The sequence below is a fragment of the Daucus carota genome, chromosome 4 (assembly GCF_001625215.2).
Source record: "Daucus carota subsp. sativus chromosome 4, DH1 v3.0, whole genome shotgun sequence".
NCBI lineage: Eukaryota > Viridiplantae > Streptophyta > Magnoliopsida > Apiales > Apiaceae > Daucus > Daucus carota.
In genome coordinates, this window is record NC_030384.2 from 44,538,423 (window position 1) to 44,558,531 (window position 20,109).

The following is a 20,109-nucleotide window of genomic DNA, read 5'->3' on the forward strand; positions in this document are numbered from 1 at the left end:
TTTCATAAAAATATAAACTATATTTTTTTATTAAGAAAATTTTAAAGTTAATAATCAAAATATCTTTTTAATGCATTATAAATTCTCCTTTATAGAAAGAAAAGGAGCAAGTCGTGAGTCTTGTGTGGATGTGAGCCTGTGAACTTTTTAGTTTTTACATGATTAGAACTTGAAGTTTGTGGGTGTGAGCCTGTTAGGCTGTCAACTTTACATGATTCCAGCTTGAACTTGCCCAAGGCCATTGTGTCAAGTCTTTCATGTTCTCTACTTAGTTGATGCAAGCTGTGTGTTTCAATTAACAACTAGGCATTCGGATTTCAGAAGTAAATTATGTACTCAGAGAACACTGAAGTTGTGATTGAAGGGAAAAAAAGGAAATGTAACATTTAAGGTTGCTGATGTTAAAAAGAAGATGTGCATCTGAGTGTGTTATAATGGGGACTTGAGAAAATATACAGGGAGATGAGAAAAATGTTATTATTTTCATTTTGCTCAATCTTAAGATGATACCTTCAATTTGCAAATATGGATTATCTTCTGAAACTTGAAATCATAATACAGTTTTACTGCATTCTCTATATACTCTTATCATACAGGTGAACTTTAATATACAATATGCCGGTTCGGTTACATTATATAGAATGTCATATATTTATACTTGTGACATTGCATCTTATTTTTCGAAGGGAACTCGCCAATAGACAGAGAAAGCTCAGGCTAACCAGACCTCGCGGAGAAGGCCAAACCTTGTGTTTGTAGAACTATAACCTCTTTGATCCGACTTGTTTCCATTCCCATTTTCATCTGGAGATGCAGGCAATTTCTCAACTATAGATGTTAAAGGAGAATCCATTTCTTCCAGCTCCTCGTCACTTGTATATCCTTTTCTCTGTACGGAGGATGCATTCCTGCTCATTTTCGACTTCCAACCTACTTCTGCGATTTTTTCGGCAACATGAACTGCAGAAGGAGGTGTATACACAACCTGAGCAGCAGAATATGGGAATCCCCCTGATGTCTCTCCTGACACCCTACGCTCTATGACACACTGAAACAACAAACTAATATTTCAGCATATGTATCTTGAATCATGAGAGATAACGTAAATCATAAAGCAATACAATGCAAATAAACTAAATTTAGAAAAAAGAAAACATGCTGCGCCTACTAACATTCAATAGCACTAACATACCAGTGATGCGCCAAACATTTTTAATGGATTATTTATATTTGCGAGCGAAGTGACTGAATAACATTGAATATTAAATGTCAAAAAGCTAACATCAAACATAATTTAGAGGCTTCGCTTCATATAGAATAATTTATGCATAAACAAGCCAATAGGGAACAACTTTTTTTAAAAAGGGATGTGAGCAAAAACTTAAATGGATACAATTTTGTTCCTTGATTGAAAGGACAAGTTTAAGGCTAAAATGATATTTTGTTGAGCATACAAATTACAATAGTCAATGTGAATCCCAAGTGAGGGAAAGAGAAATTATATTACACACTGATGGTCGAAGGGCATTCAAACTAATAAAGCAACCAGGGTGTGTTCGATAGAATTCAAACCTCAGCATTTAGTGCCTCCAACACAGCACCTGGAACTGGATCAGGGCAGAACTCATCTGGAGTGAAGTTGCAGAGGATACGCTTTAGCAAAGAAAGACCAATTGATGGACACACCTGAAAATGACAAAGGGATCAGAGATTAAGGAGTGAATCACTGTAACTAGGTCTTAGAACGTGTACTTATGTAATATCAGTACAAACCTCTGTTCTAACTGAGCGGTCCATAAGCATATCTTTTGGTAGCATTAAAAGATCACTCAAGGCGTTTAAAAGATGAAAACATTTCAGCTCAGCATCTCCTCCATGGGTGACATCATCTACAGAGCTATCTTGATCTTCTGTTAAAGAATCATCCACATCCATTTCAAAAAAATCACTAAGCCATCTGGACCAACTTCCAACCTGCAATTGGATTTTTTCTAGGTGTTACCACGATTAATTTTGAACTAATTATGTTAAAACTATTAAGAAATTGAGGACAAAATTGAAATAGCCTACACACTGTTACACAAATTTCCTTTAGATATTTCTACATAATTTCCGTACATTAGTGTTGAGTTTTTGAATTTTTAAAACCACATATGTAAAGAACTGACTATGTTCTTCAGTAATTCACTATCAACACCTGAGTAGTCAATGTAGCATGCATATCTGTGACGAACACAGAATTAAATGTATGTAGCTATGTGCTTAGCTCAGTTGACTAAGGTACAAATACATAGCCAGAGATATGGTTTGGGGAGGAAAGGAAGAAATATGATACATACAGAATTCTTTAGTTGTGCACCAGATTTAAAGCTCAGATCCCCCGCCGGAATAGGTAAGACTTTCGAATCAACTATAGGATCTGATATAGGATCTGTTGGAATCTCGTGGGCTGACTCACGCAGAATGGCATTGAACATGGCTACATCAAGTCTAGCTACACATTGTTCCATTACCTGACCACAAACACAAGTCAAAATTAAAGACTAACTGTTACAAGAAATTGTCTAATATAGACTTCATTTGGGAAACAAAGATATATGGCAACATTTTTTTTACCATTCTTGTCAACACTGGCAGGCAACCACATTCATGCCCCCCTGCTCGAAGAGGACAGAGTCTCTTAAAAGCATCATGAAATGCGTTTCTCCACAAATTGACAGAATTATTCTCCTGCATGCCAGTGGACTTTTTTCCAGAGGTCACGACTGGAGATTGCATGTTAGGAGTCAAAGTCTGGACCATGAGAAGTTAGTTATAAGTAAATATGGAATTAATTGCATTTGAAAAGCTATGCAAAAAGCATACACTGTACATAAGGCAGAGTAAAATATCCAAAACTATACATTTTATCACTATCAGAGTTCTTATGTTTAAATGGTTTAGGTCAAAGGGTTCGAGTATAAAATTCAAACACAGAAAACCTTCCAAGAACCACATTTTTGAAAAATAAAAAATGCCATATATCTTCCCAAGTTCCAATATGATTTTATAAAAAATCAACATTCACTATATAAGATAGCTAGGCATCATCACAATTGACTGTGCCATAATACCTGCCACCATATTGATTCAACAATTCTGGAGAAAATCCAAGATTCAACTTTCTCAAGCGAAGCCGTAAAGGTCCTTGTTTCTTGCCAATCATCAATGAATTCCATAAAGTTCTTATTTAGTTGTTTACTGCTTGAACCAGAAGTGGCCCTCCATTTCAGTTGCAAAGACTTGTCATCACTTTTTTTGCCTGCTCCATTAGACTCAGATATTTTGGCAAGCGAAGTCGACTGACAAGAACTGCCAAATGTTTGAGTGATGATTTCCCGCAGTACAACAGTGTTTGACAACCAGAAAGTTAATCTGTTAGAAGAAATGAGGAAAAGGTTAACAAGTCGAGACATGTAAGAATGTTGGCAAACCCCTGAACCAGTGAAAGTTTTTGATACCTTGAGACATCATTACCACAAGCCTTTGCGATCATTACAAGGCCCGAGACAGTGTTTTTAGCAACTGTTGCCCTCTTATCTTGAGCCCAATGTTTGCAAGCATGAATATAGAGCCTAGAAAGGCGTCGAGCTGGTGTGTGCACCTTGTGAGCTGAACTACCATGCTCTGGTACCACAGAATACAGAGACATCTCTAGGGCAGCAACTTCTCTGAGCTCCTCTTCAAGTTTCTCAATTCTGCTTTCCATTATTTCAATTTTTAAATTCAAAGCCTCATTGTCTTCTTGCTTGCTAGTTTCATCATCGCTCCCAGTACTACGAGCACCATTTAAGGCCTCATCTGAGACATCAGCTTCCTTCACATCTTCAAGAGGTGCGACACCAACTCCTGCAGAGGGTTCTGATGAAGGGTTTGGATGAACCTTCATGTTCTTGGAATCATTATCAGACAACATTTTGGCAGCCTCTTTAGAATTTGCTCGACTAAGGTTAGTGGATTTTTTTGGAGTGTTAAGCGTTGCCTTAACCTTTGAATTATTTGCTCCCCACTGAGGTTTTGCTCTTGGTGCTTTTTGGCCTTTAACGCCATTAGAAGCTTCCTTCCTAACAGGCTTTTTTGTAACTTTAGGCGCCCTTTCAATCTTATCATCGTCAGCTATCTGTGAACCTCCATGAGAGGACAACGATTCATTTGTCATCTCCGTATCGGAATACTCATCTTCTTCCTTCCCCTCCAATGGATCTCTGTCCACAACATTAGAGGGAGGACGATTTGCAGCTTCCTTGCTATCTTTTTCAACCATCTGATAAAATTCTTAATCTCGAGATCCGTCCTCAGACCTGCAAACACAATCACCACAATGCTTAACCAAATTGGCATAAATCTCCAACAACTTTTGTTCGAATTACTCTTTAAGACATCAGAGTCCAAATTAGCAGATTCCGTTCAAAATCAGCCCAGTTTGATTTCAATTACAATGCCTGTACTTACTATGTTATTGCATCTTATCCAAATTAATCAGTACCAAACTTTCACATATAAGATGTGTAATAAACGACAGTGACAAGAACATACAATTGTGAGTTCAAGATTGAAGAAACAGAAATAAAACAATGTAAGTGATAACAAAATGATGAAGAAACTGGAAATGTTGCAAGTAGATAAAGGGGGCAAGTACTTACAAGCTTGGATTTAGTAGTCCTGTTGTGTAATGAAAAACAAGTTGAAAAAAAGGTTGTTGTATTCGCAGATTCCTCGTGTCTTAAATCTCTGATGATCCTCTAACCTTTCGGACATCACGTCCCCCTCTCCACTTGCCCACGATTCAACACAAGTTTCCCGGATTTTCTGCTCCACTATGCAACTTCACTCTCTCTCTCTCTCTCTCTCTCTCTCTCTCTCTCAAATCAGTCGTAAATAATTATAAATGCATTAAATGTGGTGTTTCTGTATGGTTTCTTGTGGCTAATAAGGAAAAGTTGTAAAGTGAGTATTAATGATCCTCCTCTAGATTATACAAATCTACTGTGTCAAAGTCAGTAATATTGCAGGCTACTGATGTTGTCCCATATTTAAGCATAATTAGATACTCCACCTACCTATTGTCTCTCCCCCATGCTCGCATTATCTTTAAATTTTGTGCTCTATAAAAAAAATACTATATAAATACATGTAATCTATATTTTAAAGTAGTTGTTTTATTAAATAATTAGGTGACATTTATGTGACATGTTCAGAAAATGTATACAGAATTCTGACTCTCCGGTCTTCAATTTCTTATTAAGAAATAGGAACAGTTATATTTTATTGAATATACGGTCGAATCTAGAAATATTTTAAATGTAATGAACAAACATATATAATTATGATAATAACTAGTTATATTAAAACATCTTAACTATTAGTTTTATAAATTTATTTAAATACAATATTTATGTTTAATTTGTTAGAAATTACTAATATGATTTACTTACAAATAAATTTATTGTAATTATGCGAGAATAGATAAATTAGGAAGGAGTGAATTTCATTTTCCAGGACATAGTTAGCTGTTTTATGTATGTGTACAGCTAGCTGCTGTTGCACTCTATATCCATGCTGCAAAATGCCTAAATCTGTATGTATGGTAAGGCCACGACATTTGTCACAAGGCCCCGCTACAGCCTGTCGGTGAGTAAATTTGACCGGGTATTCCCGGTTACGTTTTCCCCTTACCTACCTGTTCCGGTTAACTCTGCCTGCTCTAATTGTTGGAACGTGGTTTTGTTTGTAACCGTGTTTTGTGAACATTCCACACTTGTAGTCATGCGACTTGTCTGTCTTATATTCGTATTGGTATATATTTTAGTACATATATTTAAAAATATTCTGAGGATTTTGGTACATATTTATTTTTAACAAAGAATATATGCTTTTCTGGGTGCAAATTTATTATACATACAAATATAAATAAAAAATTAAAAAATAAGTTACGTGTTAAACTCTCGTCCCTCGACAGGAGTATAAGTTAAAATTTTACAAATAAATAAAATAGAATATGATCATTTATTTAATTAAACAAAACTAAACATGAACGATATCTTCAAACGGACAAAGAGCCCGTTTGTTTTGAAGAATCAAGGTTTCACTACTGTCTTTTATTTTTCATAATTTGTTTGTGTAAATATATAAACGGAATGTCTATCCTGTGCCCTGAGGGCACAGGATAAGCCATAATTATCATCATTAAGTGTTCTTTTGACTTGCATAAGTATCAGTGTATGTGTATATATACTAATTATATATCTATTTATTACTTATCTTTCAAATTTTATACTTATGACAAAATATTATTTTATTTCAAAAAGTGTGGGGATCATAAGTTATATTTTTTATTAAATTTTAATCGAGTATAAAACAAATTTTAATTGATCTCAACCCACAAATAATAACAAGCCCCCCTGCATATATATTAATTTTCTAATTAAAATCAGCCTCCTAACTGAATCAACCAATTTTATATTTAATAACAAATGTATGCTTTTTTTTATTATTTTAATATTATTAAATAATATAAATAATAAAAATATAATACAATACAAAAGTAAATGAAAAATCAAGTTTTCTTGATAGATGTGAACATTTGAATTTTCTAATCAGTAATTAATACATTAACAATGGTACTAGTGCACTGTGCATGAAAACAAGATACAATAAATGTCCTAAACCTGTGCCCTGAGGTCACAGGTTAGACAAATCCATATATAAAAGCACTTTTAAAAAATTGAGAATCCTAACTTTTCTCTCAAAACTTCTATTTTTTTCTAACACTCCATTAACTTATTATCATTTTCACTCCACTTATTTACACACGCACAGGCAACCCAAAAATAAATGTTTGCTCCCAGCTTTGTAATTAAACGCAGAGGGGTCAGAAATATATGTAATTAATCAAAATCTGACATACCGTCGGTGGAATAATTACGCTGAAGATTGATCCAAATTTAACCAAAAGAAGAAAGGAAGTTAAAGTAAGATGGTGCGTCAGCTGCCGATACGGGCGAACCGGATTAGAGGAGCCCACTAGGGCGATGATGATTTCATTGAAGCGAGATGGGACCTTAATTTATATCAAAAAAATCAGAAAAAATGGGACCTTAATTTGGCTCTTCCTAATCACCAACTCCACTGATAAATACTCTTATCAGCTATCTTAATCTTCCTACAAACTCACGAAACAATTTCCAGAAGAAGGTTAATATGAAAAATATCAAGACTTACATATTTAAACATTTTGAAACACACAATTCCATAAAACGACTATACTGGTCTATATAATTCCGAATACAAACACAGAGTAGTCCCAAAAGATCTCCGAACATTTGTAAGTCTTCCTGTTCACAGAACCGTGATGTGTGACAAGTTATTTATGAAAAGAGTAGGTGAATAAAAGTTTTGAATTCCGATTAAATTATTTAAATTTAAAATCTTTCTCTAAATTTTCTAGAAAAAGTTCTCGCCTTTAAATTTGATAAAATTATAGGTTCAACACTGAAATTCATTCGTATATTCCATTCTTTAAGTCTGTTTATAATATTTGTAACTTCAATCAATTATCTAGCTTTTAGCACTAATAATGCGACTATCAGGCAAACTATACAAATAATAAATAAAAAGCAGATGAATTTAAAAAAGAGCAATATTGATATTTTATAAAGTAGTTGTAGTGCTTCAGGGTCCCTGATTGTTCTTTGAACCTTCACTGTGTACAACTTGGACCTTGTCCATTTCAAAGTAATACTGTTGAGAGAATGAGAGAACATGCAATCTGCTCCAGATCCTATTAATAAAGTTAAACAACAGGTTAATTTCTTTAGAGGGGTGTATTGGATTGAGATTTTAAAGCATTTTTTTGCATTCATGAAATCCGAGGGTATTCGATTGGGATTGTTTGAAATCCATTAAAATCTTGAGGTATTCAATTGGGATTTTAAACTATGCTACAAAATCTAGTGGTATTCAATTGGGATTTTAAATTATGCTTTAAAATCCGATGGTATTCAATTGGGATTGTTTAAAATCCATTAAAATCTGATGGTATTCAAATGCTGATGGATTTTTTTTCATTTCATAAAATGATGGATTTTGTGGCATTCTTCAGTGTATTTTAAGTTTTTTGAAATCCCACCAAATTCAATGGGATTTTGAAGCATTGTACCTAAATCCTATCAACTCTGCGACATTTCATCAAGAATCCGCAAAAAATCAAAATCCCATACAATCCATTAAAATCCATAGACTAAAAACAATGCATTAAAATCCCAATCGAATACACCCCTGTTAATATAGGTTTACATTCCATTTTCTTTAGCATCAAATTAACAATGCCTCATGAATCGCGCCACCGACTCCTTATATTACTCCAGCACTGACTTGCATTCACGATCTGAACCAAACTAACTGAATAAGGTTACAGTGACCTACAAGGGTTACAGTAACGATATGCAGTTAGTTTTACTATGAAATCCGTTAATTTATAAGTACAAATTGTAGTATATATTTTCCAACTTAAAATTAATTTAAAAGTCTAGCCAACACCACCTATGTAAACCACACGCTGCTTATTTTCCTTCTAAGAGGGGTGCCATATATGAACCGATACCAAGATATTGGTAGTGGACTTGTCAATCAATTCATAACCTCGTTTTAATTCCTCTATTATCACGCCTATATACATCAGCTAATAAGTAAAGTAGCAAGGTATTCCATCACTAACCCACTCCACTTGAACTAAACCACAAATCTTTCATTTTCTATCAAATTATAGTAATATTGATAATCTCTCACTAAATTATAGTATCTCGAAATTATGATATACTTCATTCTCGAAATACATCATGTCAAATAAAGTTTTCTTTTTAATACTAGTACATGATACAGGGAAAAAAAACTTGGGATCTAATATATTGACAAATATAAGCTGTAGCAGTCAAGAAATTGAAGGGAGTCCTTGTGATGTGAAAGAACAACCACCTATCAAGCTTTTTCTCTTAATCGAATCTGACCTACCTACATTTAACATTTAATATACACTATTCCATATGATAAAGCATAACATTCGACTTGTAAGCCTTCCAAGGAACATCCCCTTCTATTAAATTTACAAACTGATTTGGGAATCCAAGAAAAAACAATGTTGTTCAGTGTTCACTTTATAGATATTGACCACATTCTCAGATCCCAAAATGGTAGCAATAGGTCCCATACAACAAAACACCGTCACTGATCCATACTCTACAATATAACACCGTCACTGTTACTTACGGCAGAGTATTTTATATAAACTAGATCAAATGGAATTGAGCAATGGTGGGACAGCATTGATGAAATGTATTATATTGGTATATATACATAAAAATTTACTGTAATATAAAACCTGAAGGCTGAAGCAGCTGGGTGCAAGCCAGAAAGCTATTATTTCTTCATTTCTACCACATTAATTACTACTCCAATTTCTCCAGTAATGAACTTGAACGATGTAGGATCACTGCAAATCTCAAACATTTGCAAGAATGTTCTATACCAAGGGTGGCACAGTTCCTGCTTTACCTAACTGCAATCCTGTATTTACAACCGCAACCATAGACGCACAAAAAAACAAATCCGAGAAGTCCGTGCAATCCAATTCGGAAAAGAACGATCCTAAAAAGAACTGTCCGGCAATGTTACCCGGACTCGGGTGAAAATGTCCAACGTGGATACGTGTCCGAGTATCAACTTGGTGATATTGTGAAAATTTTACATGTTTTTGACCTAAATTAAGTGTCGGAGTGTCCATTACCATGTCCGAGTATCGAGTGTCACGATACTCGAGACAAAATGAAGAGTAAGCATAAAGTAGCCATTTGGTACCAAGGACCTAAAAGGGCCACGTATATTTCCCAAAAGCCTGGCTTTGCTCGAAAAAAACCCGGATTTGGCCTGATCCGGAAAAAACCCGAATCCTTATTAAAGCTCGATTGGGGCCGGGTAAAAGCTGGGTATAGTCCAGATTCTTATTAAAAAAATAGTAGAAACTCAAACAAATTAATGTTTTTATCAAATTTTGCTAAAATCTGGGTTAATTTGCTATTTTTTAGCCAAATCAGAAAATAGTCATATATACTAATATTTTAATATATATATATATATATTGAATATTATTATATATATATATATATTGAATATTCGAAAAATATATCTAGAGTATAAGAAAAATCCCGATCCGGGGGCCTAGATATTGTTAAGAAATTTTGGTCCGGCCCGACCTGTTTTGAAAAAGCCCACTCTAAACCGATTTTAAAAAAAGTCATATTTTTTAGGCCAGCCCGAATCTGGTTTTGTGCATCTCTCTGCGCAACTATATACAGTATTGTTGTATCTTAAGTCTTAACGACACTAGAGTACTAGACTAGACGAATATATACAGGCATACAGCATGCCACATTTTTATTCCAACGAGTGGATGTTTATGGTTATTCTCAAGCACTAGCAAAAAGAATAAATTTGTTACATTAAAAAAAATGTTATCCTCAATATAAATATCACTCTAGTTTCAAGCCTATCCTCTAGAAGACAAGAACCATCATAAATGACCTCAGATCCAATGCCCAATCATAAATCAGGACAAACCTTATAAAACACACAGATATATATACACTAGAAGTCAATGTTTAAAACAGGAAAAGAAATGCTAAATTTTAATTTCATTACATAGTAAAAGAGAGACCGACCAAATAGAAACTGATGATGAAAGATGAAACCACATCAATAGTACAATAGACTTACAGATGATATCAAATGCATCTGGAACTTGTCAGAGACAACTATATATACTCATGCAGATCTAGTTGGTTGTCCAAATCCCATATCACAACTTTTCCATCCATCCCTGTTTGATTTAGGTGGAAGTTACAGCAAAGAGATTCATGTGTATACAGGAATCATCAGATGACAAAGGAAAGTTCATCACACACTGACCTGAGGTGCTAAAGCGCATTGTTGTAGAGTCCTTAGCTTTATTGAGTGGCATAATACAACTGGAATTGTAGGGAGGAGAGTAAAATAAAAAACAAACATGTATCAGGTTTACAAGATTCTGAAATTCAACAACAAGATTAAAAAAAACATATATATTTAAATACAGCACATTATAGGCAAATAAAGAGTACTTGATACAGTTTTCATGGACATTTCCATCGGGAATAGAAACTTGGACAGTATCATTGCCGGTGCTGTATTTCGATTGTCCATACAGTTTCCCAAATGCTCCTGACAGCTGAAACCAGGGAAAACATATTACATAATTCCATTGCCAAACAGTTATCCTCACACATATGAAGTGAAATAAAAATGACCAAGCTACTTGTGGTCATATCTGAGTAACAACAATCAAACTTGGTCCAGACGACTCATTAAAGTGGAGTACATAGCTTAAAAATTTCTTTGCTGGGAGTCATTTAGGTTTACAATTTCACGAGTGATTGACATACTTAAATACATATCCTATCCTCATGGTTTATAGAGATGGAAAGTCATGTAGCTAACCAATATCTACTAGGTTGTACAAATATTTTACGTCGTGATGACAGAGCTATCTACTTCTTTTTTACCTAGGTATTAACTGACATTTCATGAAACATTTCGACAGGTAATTGTCAGTCAATCAAGCAATGCCAGTCTATCATGTAGTTAAAACTATTTGATAACATAGTCCCAAAACCGATGGCAGGTATAATCTATAATGTATTATTGCTGATTAGTTGCTAGCTTCTCTGAACTCTTGTTTACTTTGCTCTTTCGCACACTTCTCCTGATTGATTCTTACAAACCTAGATTGCCCTTGTTAGAGATACAGGAAATTTTGCTCAAGTATACAGGTACAGAAACGCCCTCAACTAATTATGATTTTTCAATTTTGTTCTTTTAACAATCTAAGCAAAAATCACTAGTAATATTGTTGTAATATTATTCTAAAGATAAAATTGCTAATTCATGTTATCTTTATAGTGATATTGTAAACCTTAAATTTTGAAAAACTTATTTCTGCATGTAACTATTACAGTCAATAATATCCTGTTTGACAGTATATACTAAAAATATTCAAAAAAAAAATAGTTTACAATAGTTTAATATCTTAATAGTATTTATTTGCAAAACCATTGTGCCATAAGTATATAACCAACCACATAAATCCTTCACTATCTATTTTCTCTGGTGCACCTTTTTTTCCTAAGCTCAATTTTTTAACTAAAAAAAAGAAAAGAATTATCAAAATACAGAGTACTAATCAAATTATATTACTGTATTATGTTATATAATATATTTCACTTACAATTAATATATATAAGATAACAAGCTGAGAAATACATTGATAATTCATAATTATGGCCTTTAACTAAAATCTGGTTTCAGATTATATGGACAAACATGATGCACAACTTTATCTTTACACTCTCAGTGGTTTCTCACAATTTTAATTATCATTCTAACTTTATAATTGTACATTAATATCGACGAGTTTATATTCACATATTTTCTGTTATATATATATAAATGTGCCCTCCTGATTGGTTGCCCACCTCACAAATGCTCAGGCACCCCTTTATATATCACAAAACAAAAAAGAAAGAAACATATAAATCTGAAAAGTTTATAGATAAGGTAAATGCTTCAATATTTTTTATTTAGTGCAACAACTTCTCTTCCTTAGATTAATATATACACACATATATTACACTCATCAAAACTGTGCCACAAGGCCACAAAAGAAGCTGAGATCCATGCAAGAACAGCATGCCTTGCAAGCTTTATTTATTAGTTAAGTTGCCGAAAAGAAAAGACAAAGAGATGCAATCTTGCACTTATACCTGTGAACCATATTTAACACCAGCAGATGCTGTTTTCCTTTCAGTAAGGAACCTGATGAAGCTCCTGAAACATAGTAAAGAGATATTGATTCATTATTCCTTGGTATATTATGCAAAAACAATCTGCAATGAAATGCTGAGTGCTGACCCAAATAACATTGGAGCCTCCAAAATAAATAAGTACAGAACTAAACCAGCATCAATTTGGACAAAAATCTCTAGAAGTAAAATAGCTTTATTATTTTCAGACAAATTTGATACCATATTCCTCTCTCATCTGCCGCAAATACCATTGGATTGCAATCGTATCCAACACCAATGACCATTCTCTCAGAAACAAATAATACCTGCAAAGACTGATGTGTCAATTACTCAAATTCCAAAAAACAGGCCAGAAAAAATATAGGATATTTTCTTTAGAGTGATGCTGACCCACATCACGAAGTGGTAAATCACGGAATGCTACGGTTTGGGCAGAAGGGGAAGGACCAATGTCATCCACAAAGTGGATAACGGAATTATGACCTGAAAATCATCGAGTTACGAATATGTTAGATATCAACAATACTGACACCATGTATTTATGACTTCGATTCACAATCAATTGAGGACTAAAATGGAGAAAGTAACAAAATAGAATTCCTCGACTTATTTTTGTGTTTATATTGACAAGTTGACAAGGTGCAAAGAACAACTATTGCATAATCCTTTAAAATGCTCAACTTCTATAGAATTCAAATCCTATTATCCAACAGGATTCAACTGGAGTAACGTTTATCAGTAAAAGGAACAACTTTTATCATGACAGGTTCATTGACCATTATAAATAAATGTACCCAGAGATCCTGCAAAACCAATTTTATGAGCTTGCAAACTGTAATTAAAGGCAAAGACCAAATTCTTACCAGTATAAGCTAAGGTTTTGCCACTTGGTGACCATTTGACACCAAATGCCCAGCCAAATGAAAGATCAAGTTGAACAATTTGCTGCTCAGAGAAAAATTTGGGAACAGGAAAAATGTAAAAATAAAGCTATGGTCTTCGAACACAAATACACTATTCTTCATAAAGGTGCCCTTGTTAAGACAAACAACACAAGTACAAGTAATGGGAAAAACACTGTACGAACAGGCAATATTAAAACAACTTACCGCAGACTACATATATGGTAAGGGTACAAAAATGTGAATTGTGCATGACACTATTTAGTGCAGAATCCATAATATATTTTATAAGCCATTCACCCTAAGTGGCAGCTAAAAATCAATTCATAATTTTTTCGTACAAAAGCATGGCTTGATTTTGAAACTTTATTGTAGAGGAGTACCCAAGTTCACACACAAGGTTTACTAGAATTCAGGATCTGGCATTTAATAACCAATAAAGTTTGCAAATGCGTGTGGCGCAGTGCATATAGTTGAAAGAATAACTGGGCTATCGTAAAGGTGAAGTGTTCATGAGTTAAGAGGTAGCATGAATGTATTAGTCCAAAAGAACTTTTATCTGTCACGGTTCTTAAATTCAGTTTTTTATTCTTTTAGTCATTGTAGGCAAGACACAATTCTACTGAATACTGTGTATTTATTTTAAAAGACAATTAGTAATGTTACAAGATATGTAACGTTAAAATGAACCTCGCCAAATTTTGCATCCGATGAAGACCCTGCTCCTGAACTCCTGATCCATGATAACGATGGATTTAATTAATCAGCACAGTAATATTAACAAAAACAAGTGCAAGGATATTTACACAACGCACATATAAACTTGTAGTGGTTAAGACTAGTTTATTACTATAGCATACCTCTTATCAACACCCTTTATGAAAGTGGAAAATATTCGGCACTTTGCATCAGTAGATGTAGTAGCTAGTAAAATCTATTGGAAGACAGAACAGTGAAATATTTCAGTAGACCATTTGTAACATCATATAAATTAAGGAACAGTAAGCAACTTTAGTATGGTGTCATTATCCTCTTCTTGCAGTCGAAGGTGGTGCAATGAACTTAAGAGGCTTTTTTTTTAAAACCAAAAAATAGATAGAAAATGTAAGAATTAGAGATTTGAACTGGCACTAGAGCCTGAAACTCATAACATACAGCAGCTCTTGTTCAAATATATGCATTAAACAATAGCATTACTCACATTATTAGGATGCCAAGCAACGCTTGTCACAGAAGAGTCGTGTTTTTTCCTTATAAGCTTGCTGACCCACCTGATAGTAGGATAAGCCACAAAGACAATCACAGTCTAATATATACATTTAAATATGTATATAGGATGCAAGAAACAGTAGGACTTTCTTTCCAATAATATGTTCTATCCAATAAGTTTATGATCCTTTCTTATCTTTTCTTCTCCTAGATAAGTAGATATATTTGACATTGATCATGCAGTTGCAGATAAATATAATAAAACTCTAAACACTATAAATCTCCATAATATAGACATACTCCCCAAGACATGGTTGACACGTCAGTAAGTCAAGTCGAGTCTATGGTCCTCTGGATAAGCGACTACTCGATTAGATGTAGACTAGTCGATAAATTTTATGTAATATATAAAAGTATAAGTATAATTATTAATTATAATGATATAATACATATTATATAATTCTAATTTTTAAGATTTATGACCTATTCAAAGCTTGTAGTTTACATCTTCAGGAATTTGAAGAAAATATGAAATAGAAAGATAAAATAGTCGTCCAACTGATTCAAGTGAATAAAGAACTAGTCAACTGAGATGAACAATTGATAATATGATTATTTCATGTTTAAACGTAACTGGAGATGTGCATAAATGCAAATAAAGTCACTAATTCATATTGTTATTTACTAATTCACATTCTTAATGGAGCAATATTATCATATTGAAAACTCGTAAATATAAAGGCACAAAATTAGAGAGTCTAGACAGATACAGTAAAGGCACAAATCTGGACAGTCTAGACTGATGCAGCAAAGGCAGAAAACTGGAAAAGAGCAGAAAATCAGATAAAAAATAGATGCTAGAAAACGTAAACTCAAAAACTAAAACTTATGCAGAAAAAAACTTGTACAATGTGGGAAAACAGTGCAGCAATGGAGAAAAAATAGTACAGTTAACTAGTCGACTAGTTGACTAGCCAGGTCGACTAGTCGAGACACTTAGTCGCCCGACTTTCTTGCATTCATGAAATTCAGGTGTATTCAACTCGGATTTTTAAAAAAATGTATCGAAATCATGGGGTATTCAATTAGGATTTCAGATTATCCTAAAAATCTGGCCGTATTCAATCAAGATTTTAAATTATGCTTAAAATCCAATCGCATTCAATTGGGATTATTAAAAATTAAAAATCCATTAAAATGTGATAGTATTCAAGTGCAAATGAATTTTTTTTTGGACTTCATAAAATGATGGATAGCGTATTTTATGCTTTTTGAAATCCCACCATAATCACAGGATTTTGAAGCATTGTGCTTAAATCCTAAGTACCCTGTATCAACTTTATGAATTTTATCTAGAATCCGTTAAACTCCACATAAAATCAAAATCAAATATAATCCATTATAATCCATACATTATTATTAATCCATTATAATCCCGATTGAATACAGCCCTATAAGTTGCAATCTCTATAATCTAGGGTACACAAATCAGGTAAAGCTGAAATTTTTTTATATAAATTATACCCAATATAGATTACTTGAAGTGATACACAATAATTTACAAGTCCAAAAGAGACGTTAATTTGGCTTAAGCAGGAAACTTTTGAGGAAAAAACCAAAATGTTAAATTTTAAAATATTAAAATTGTCGCAATTTGGAAAGAAAATACAGAGTGCAGTGTAAGCTACAAAAATTTTCAGCCGTGTACCAAAAGCACGCTACAAAAATACATATAATTTTGGCACTTATACAACTAAAGAGGTCTAGGAAAAGAGTTAACGAATTACTTTGTAACCATATAATTACCAGTTATTTTCTTGCTCGTAGTAGCATATGCAAACAGTTTTGGCACCACTTCCAACAGCAAATTTGTTCCCTAATGAGGATTACAAGACTTGTTAGATATGCCAACCAAATTCTTCAGACCAAGACCTAAAGAAGTCTCAATTAGTTTCATGATCAAACTCAAAAAAAGAGTAGAGATTGAAAAGTACTTGCAAAAATGAAACATAAAGTTTAAAGAACTTTTTAGAATGGGTGAATACCTGTATTAATGTGATTATGTGAATATAGATTGTGACTGTGGTTATTCACTCATGACTATTTGATATTTATATAATAAACTTCAGTCATTTTAAAATACATTTAAATTATGTATTTTGTGTATATAAGTCAAAATTCCTATACTTGTAATAATATGATCTTCTGCGGTTCAAATTTTCAGCAATTCATATGTTACTGAATTACTTGTACCAGAAAGTAAATCTCAATAAGATTCTAGCACACCAAATGACAGTTTATAATATAATAACTACAAGTGGTACAATAAGCAAACATTAAAAGAATCAACTCAGCTAGTATAATATTGCACACATTTATGACAATGAGCAGTAATCCCATCAGAATGATTCAGGAAACTTGAAACAAGAAAGTGGAGACAAATGCATGTAATGATGATGATTGACAGATATATGGGCCAGAAATGTAATACAACACCTCTGGGACTCCACTGAACACAAAGTGCAGCACGGTTTATCCTTAATATAACAAGAGTGGGAACCCAATCTGCCCCTTCCTGGTTCCACACATATCTGAAGGAAGAAATAAATATATGATTTAAAATCATAAATGGAACAGACGATTAAAATAGAAGAAATTGTGAAAATGCCAAACATTCGACAAAGTTATTCAGGCCAATAGCCACAATAGGGCAATGACGGAAATGAATTTTATAAATATTAATGTTAATGATTGCAGAACTCAATAGTCAAAAGTGACTTACGAATTCCTATCATGAGATACAGTGACGATTCTGTTGGATGATATGCTCCAATCTATCCCAGAAACAATTTGATCGTGCTGTGGAAGAAAGAATAAGAAACAAATCAAAGGATAATCTTATGTGCATATATAGCTTTGATATATCCAACAGACATAAGTATAATAACCAGTAGCAAATTATAGACTGCTATATCATTATGACATTATAAAGTAACTTAAATTTTTTATTCTTAATAACCTATGCATGTGCAACAACTCTGCACAAAAAAAAAAACGGATTAACATACTATGTTAATATCCGAGCATGAGGGGATAACGTCAATGTCACTGTAGTGACAAATCAACATAGCTTAAATTACTGCAGAAGTAGTATAACTACTATAGTAGCTTAGCAAAAACAAACAAACTACTACAGTACTACAGTAGTAATGTATTATGTAGGCAGAAAGTGTTTTCCTATATATATAAATACTCAATCGCTCTTGTAGGAAGCACAACTGATATATCAGAATATATACACTACAAATATATTGTCTTCTTGAATGAAGCTCAACGTTTAATCTAATCTTATGTAGATATATACCGATATAAGTACACACTGTAAAGATGTTATGTGAGCAATAAGATTCATTTTGCTCAAATAAGCATCAATATTATGAGTACCAATGTGCAGTGATATGTTGAAGAAGCTGCAAATGAAGGGGCACAAGTGAAATTCATATAAAATAATCCCTACAATAACTTAAATACAACAAGATACAATTACCGCTAAGATAGAAATTATTCTTCTAACTGAGAGGAACGTTAAACACATTGAATAATAAACCAAACTAATGAGCACTAAAAAAAAGCTGACAAGGGGAACCTTTTGAAGAACATGCATCTTCTCCCACTTTTCTTGTAATAATCTATAGATGTGTACTTCATTACTGTTTGGGCAGAACGCAATCACTGCAAATATTGTAAGAACAAATCAGAACGTCGCATCAAAAGGGGGCAGGAGACTAGCCCAACAACCATATTCGTGAAATAAAAAGATGTTCACATTGCCATTCTAATCTTGTACTGGTTCCGTGCATTGAAATGTTCGATCATAAACAGTCTAACACTAATAAGTATTAATATCATAGAAACTCTATATTTCATAGAACAGGGAAATACAAAATTGCCTTATTATCAAATCAAAATATACACATGGAAAGTGATAATCAATGTGTAAAAACAGTAGATAATTATAGAAATTTGATAATTAATTAAGAAAGCAGTAAATTGCTGTGTGTGTGGGGGTTTGGGGGGGCGAGAGAGAGAGAGAGTACTGGAATGATCAGGGCTCCAAGCGTGACAAGTAGTGCACTGAGCGAACTGATGAGCTGCTGTTGCCGCCATTCAATTTTTGACGATCTGCCTATCGATCCAAAATATATCAGTAATTCGATGAAATCTTACAAGATTGATTTATTGAATTCGAATAATAAATTGAGATGCTTAGAAATACCGAAAATGAGGGGGGGAGCTTGGTGAGGATTATCCGATTGACGCACCTGAGAGGACGGAGAGACGAGGAGAGCCTTTAAGTTTTGATTTACGAGTCGGTTTCAAGTCGGGATCGTCTAGTCCGAAAATAATTAAGCGGTGCGCGGAGTCGCGGACAGATGAACTTTTCAGATTGAGTATTTCTCAGATTAGTTGCCAACGGTAAATAAAAAAAAAAGATAATATCTGCATTAATTTATAGGTATTTCTTCCTTTTCTTTTTGTGTCAAGGTTTTCTAAATATTATATTTATTTATCGGATAATATAGGGAAATATTACCAGCTGTTAAATATCTGATAGTGGTGTTGCTTTTTCCTTTAAAGTTGGGTTATGGTATTCATTACAAATATTAGGTGTTTTTTTTCCCATAACAAATATTAGGTGTTTACTAACAAATTTATGTGATGCAAATTTGTGCCAACAAAAGTTTAATAAACAAATATGAGATCGTGGAAATGTGATCGATTAAAGTGCAACTCCATTCGAATTTTTTTATTTTCTGACCACATTTTATCTGTCCTTTTGAAATCAAAGAGGCTATTAAGCTAAAGATCCTACTTATCTTGAAAAAAAAAATAATATTTTTTAACAATCATTTTTTTTTTAAGTTTGATAGTTTTTTTCAGCAATTAATGTTTTTCCAAGCAATAGCAATAACGTTTTCCTGTCTCCATTATTTTGAAATCCTGGTTTACAATTCTAGAGCTGTTATTATACTCCTACGAAACTTAGTTTGAACTCATAATGAAGATTG

At 33.3% G+C, this 20,109-nt stretch overlaps 2 protein-coding genes across 7 annotated transcripts; both read right to left on the bottom strand.

Annotated features, from left to right (window-relative positions):
• Positions 1–544: 544 nt before the first annotated feature.
• On the bottom strand, positions 545–5,039 carry LOC108218950 (uncharacterized). The gene is made up of 8 exons (XM_017392138.2): positions 4,683–5,039; positions 3,501–4,340; positions 3,114–3,414; positions 2,617–2,793; positions 2,340–2,513; positions 1,774–1,974; positions 1,573–1,686; positions 545–1,048 (listed from the first exon to the last, which is right to left on the bottom strand). The coding sequence occupies exons 2-8, from the start codon at positions 4,301–4,303 to the stop codon at positions 713–715; spliced, it is 2,106 nt and encodes a 701-aa protein (XP_017247627.1). The 5' UTR covers positions 4,304–4,340; positions 4,683–5,039; the 3' UTR covers positions 545–712.
• A 3,202-nt stretch (positions 5,040–8,241) lies between these two features.
• On the bottom strand, positions 8,242–19,525 carry LOC108219265 (actin-related protein 2/3 complex subunit 1A). Of its 6 annotated transcripts, none has more exons than XM_017392619.2 (17): positions 19,317–19,525; positions 19,138–19,226; positions 18,687–18,772; positions 17,823–17,899; positions 17,537–17,631; positions 16,847–16,916; positions 15,033–15,102; positions 14,692–14,765; positions 14,522–14,564; positions 13,793–13,874; positions 13,324–13,412; positions 13,149–13,234; positions 12,888–12,951; positions 11,190–11,296; positions 10,999–11,057; positions 10,807–10,909; positions 8,242–8,459 (listed from the first exon to the last, which is right to left on the bottom strand). In XM_017392619.2, exons 2-16 carry the CDS (start codon positions 19,205–19,207, stop codon positions 10,845–10,847), a joined length of 1,137 nt encoding a protein of 378 aa, XP_017248108.1. In that variant the 5' UTR covers positions 19,208–19,226; positions 19,317–19,525; the 3' UTR covers positions 8,242–8,459; positions 10,807–10,844. The 6 variants fall into 6 exon arrangements, 5 of the variants coding, with proteins under 5 accessions (XP_017248108.1, XP_017248109.1, XP_017248111.1 ...); XR_001806564.2 differs by lacking the exon at positions 8,242–8,459 and adding an exon at positions 8,921–9,273 and having other exon boundaries at positions 9,416–10,909; XM_017392620.2 differs by lacking the exon at positions 8,242–8,459 and adding an exon at positions 8,921–9,273.
• Positions 19,526–20,109: the final 584 nt, after the last annotated feature.

Coding starts and splice junctions, on each gene's coding strand:
- LOC108218950 (XM_017392138.2), bottom strand. CDS start 4,303: ATGGTTGAAAAAGATAGCAAGGAAGCTGCAAATCGTCCTCCCTCTAAT. Junction 3,415..3,500: donor TGTGGTAATGATGTCTCAAG/GTATCAAAAACT, acceptor TTCTTCTAACAG/ATTAACTTTCTGGTTGTCAA. Junction 1,687..1,773: donor ACCGCTCAGTTAGAACAGAG/GTTTGTACTGAT, acceptor TGTCATTTTCAG/GTGTGTCCATCAATTGGTCT.
- LOC108219265 (XM_017392619.2), bottom strand. CDS start 19,207: ATGGCGGCAACAGCAGCTCATCAGTTCGCTCAGTGCACTACTTGTCAC. Junction 13,235..13,323: donor GTGATTTACCACTTCGTGAT/GTGGGTCAGCAT, acceptor CAGTCTTTGCAG/GTATTATTTGTTTCTGAGAG. Junction 10,910..10,998: donor AATGCGCTTTAGCACCTCAG/GTCAGTGTGTGA, acceptor TAAATCAAACAG/GGATGGATGGAAAAGTTGTG.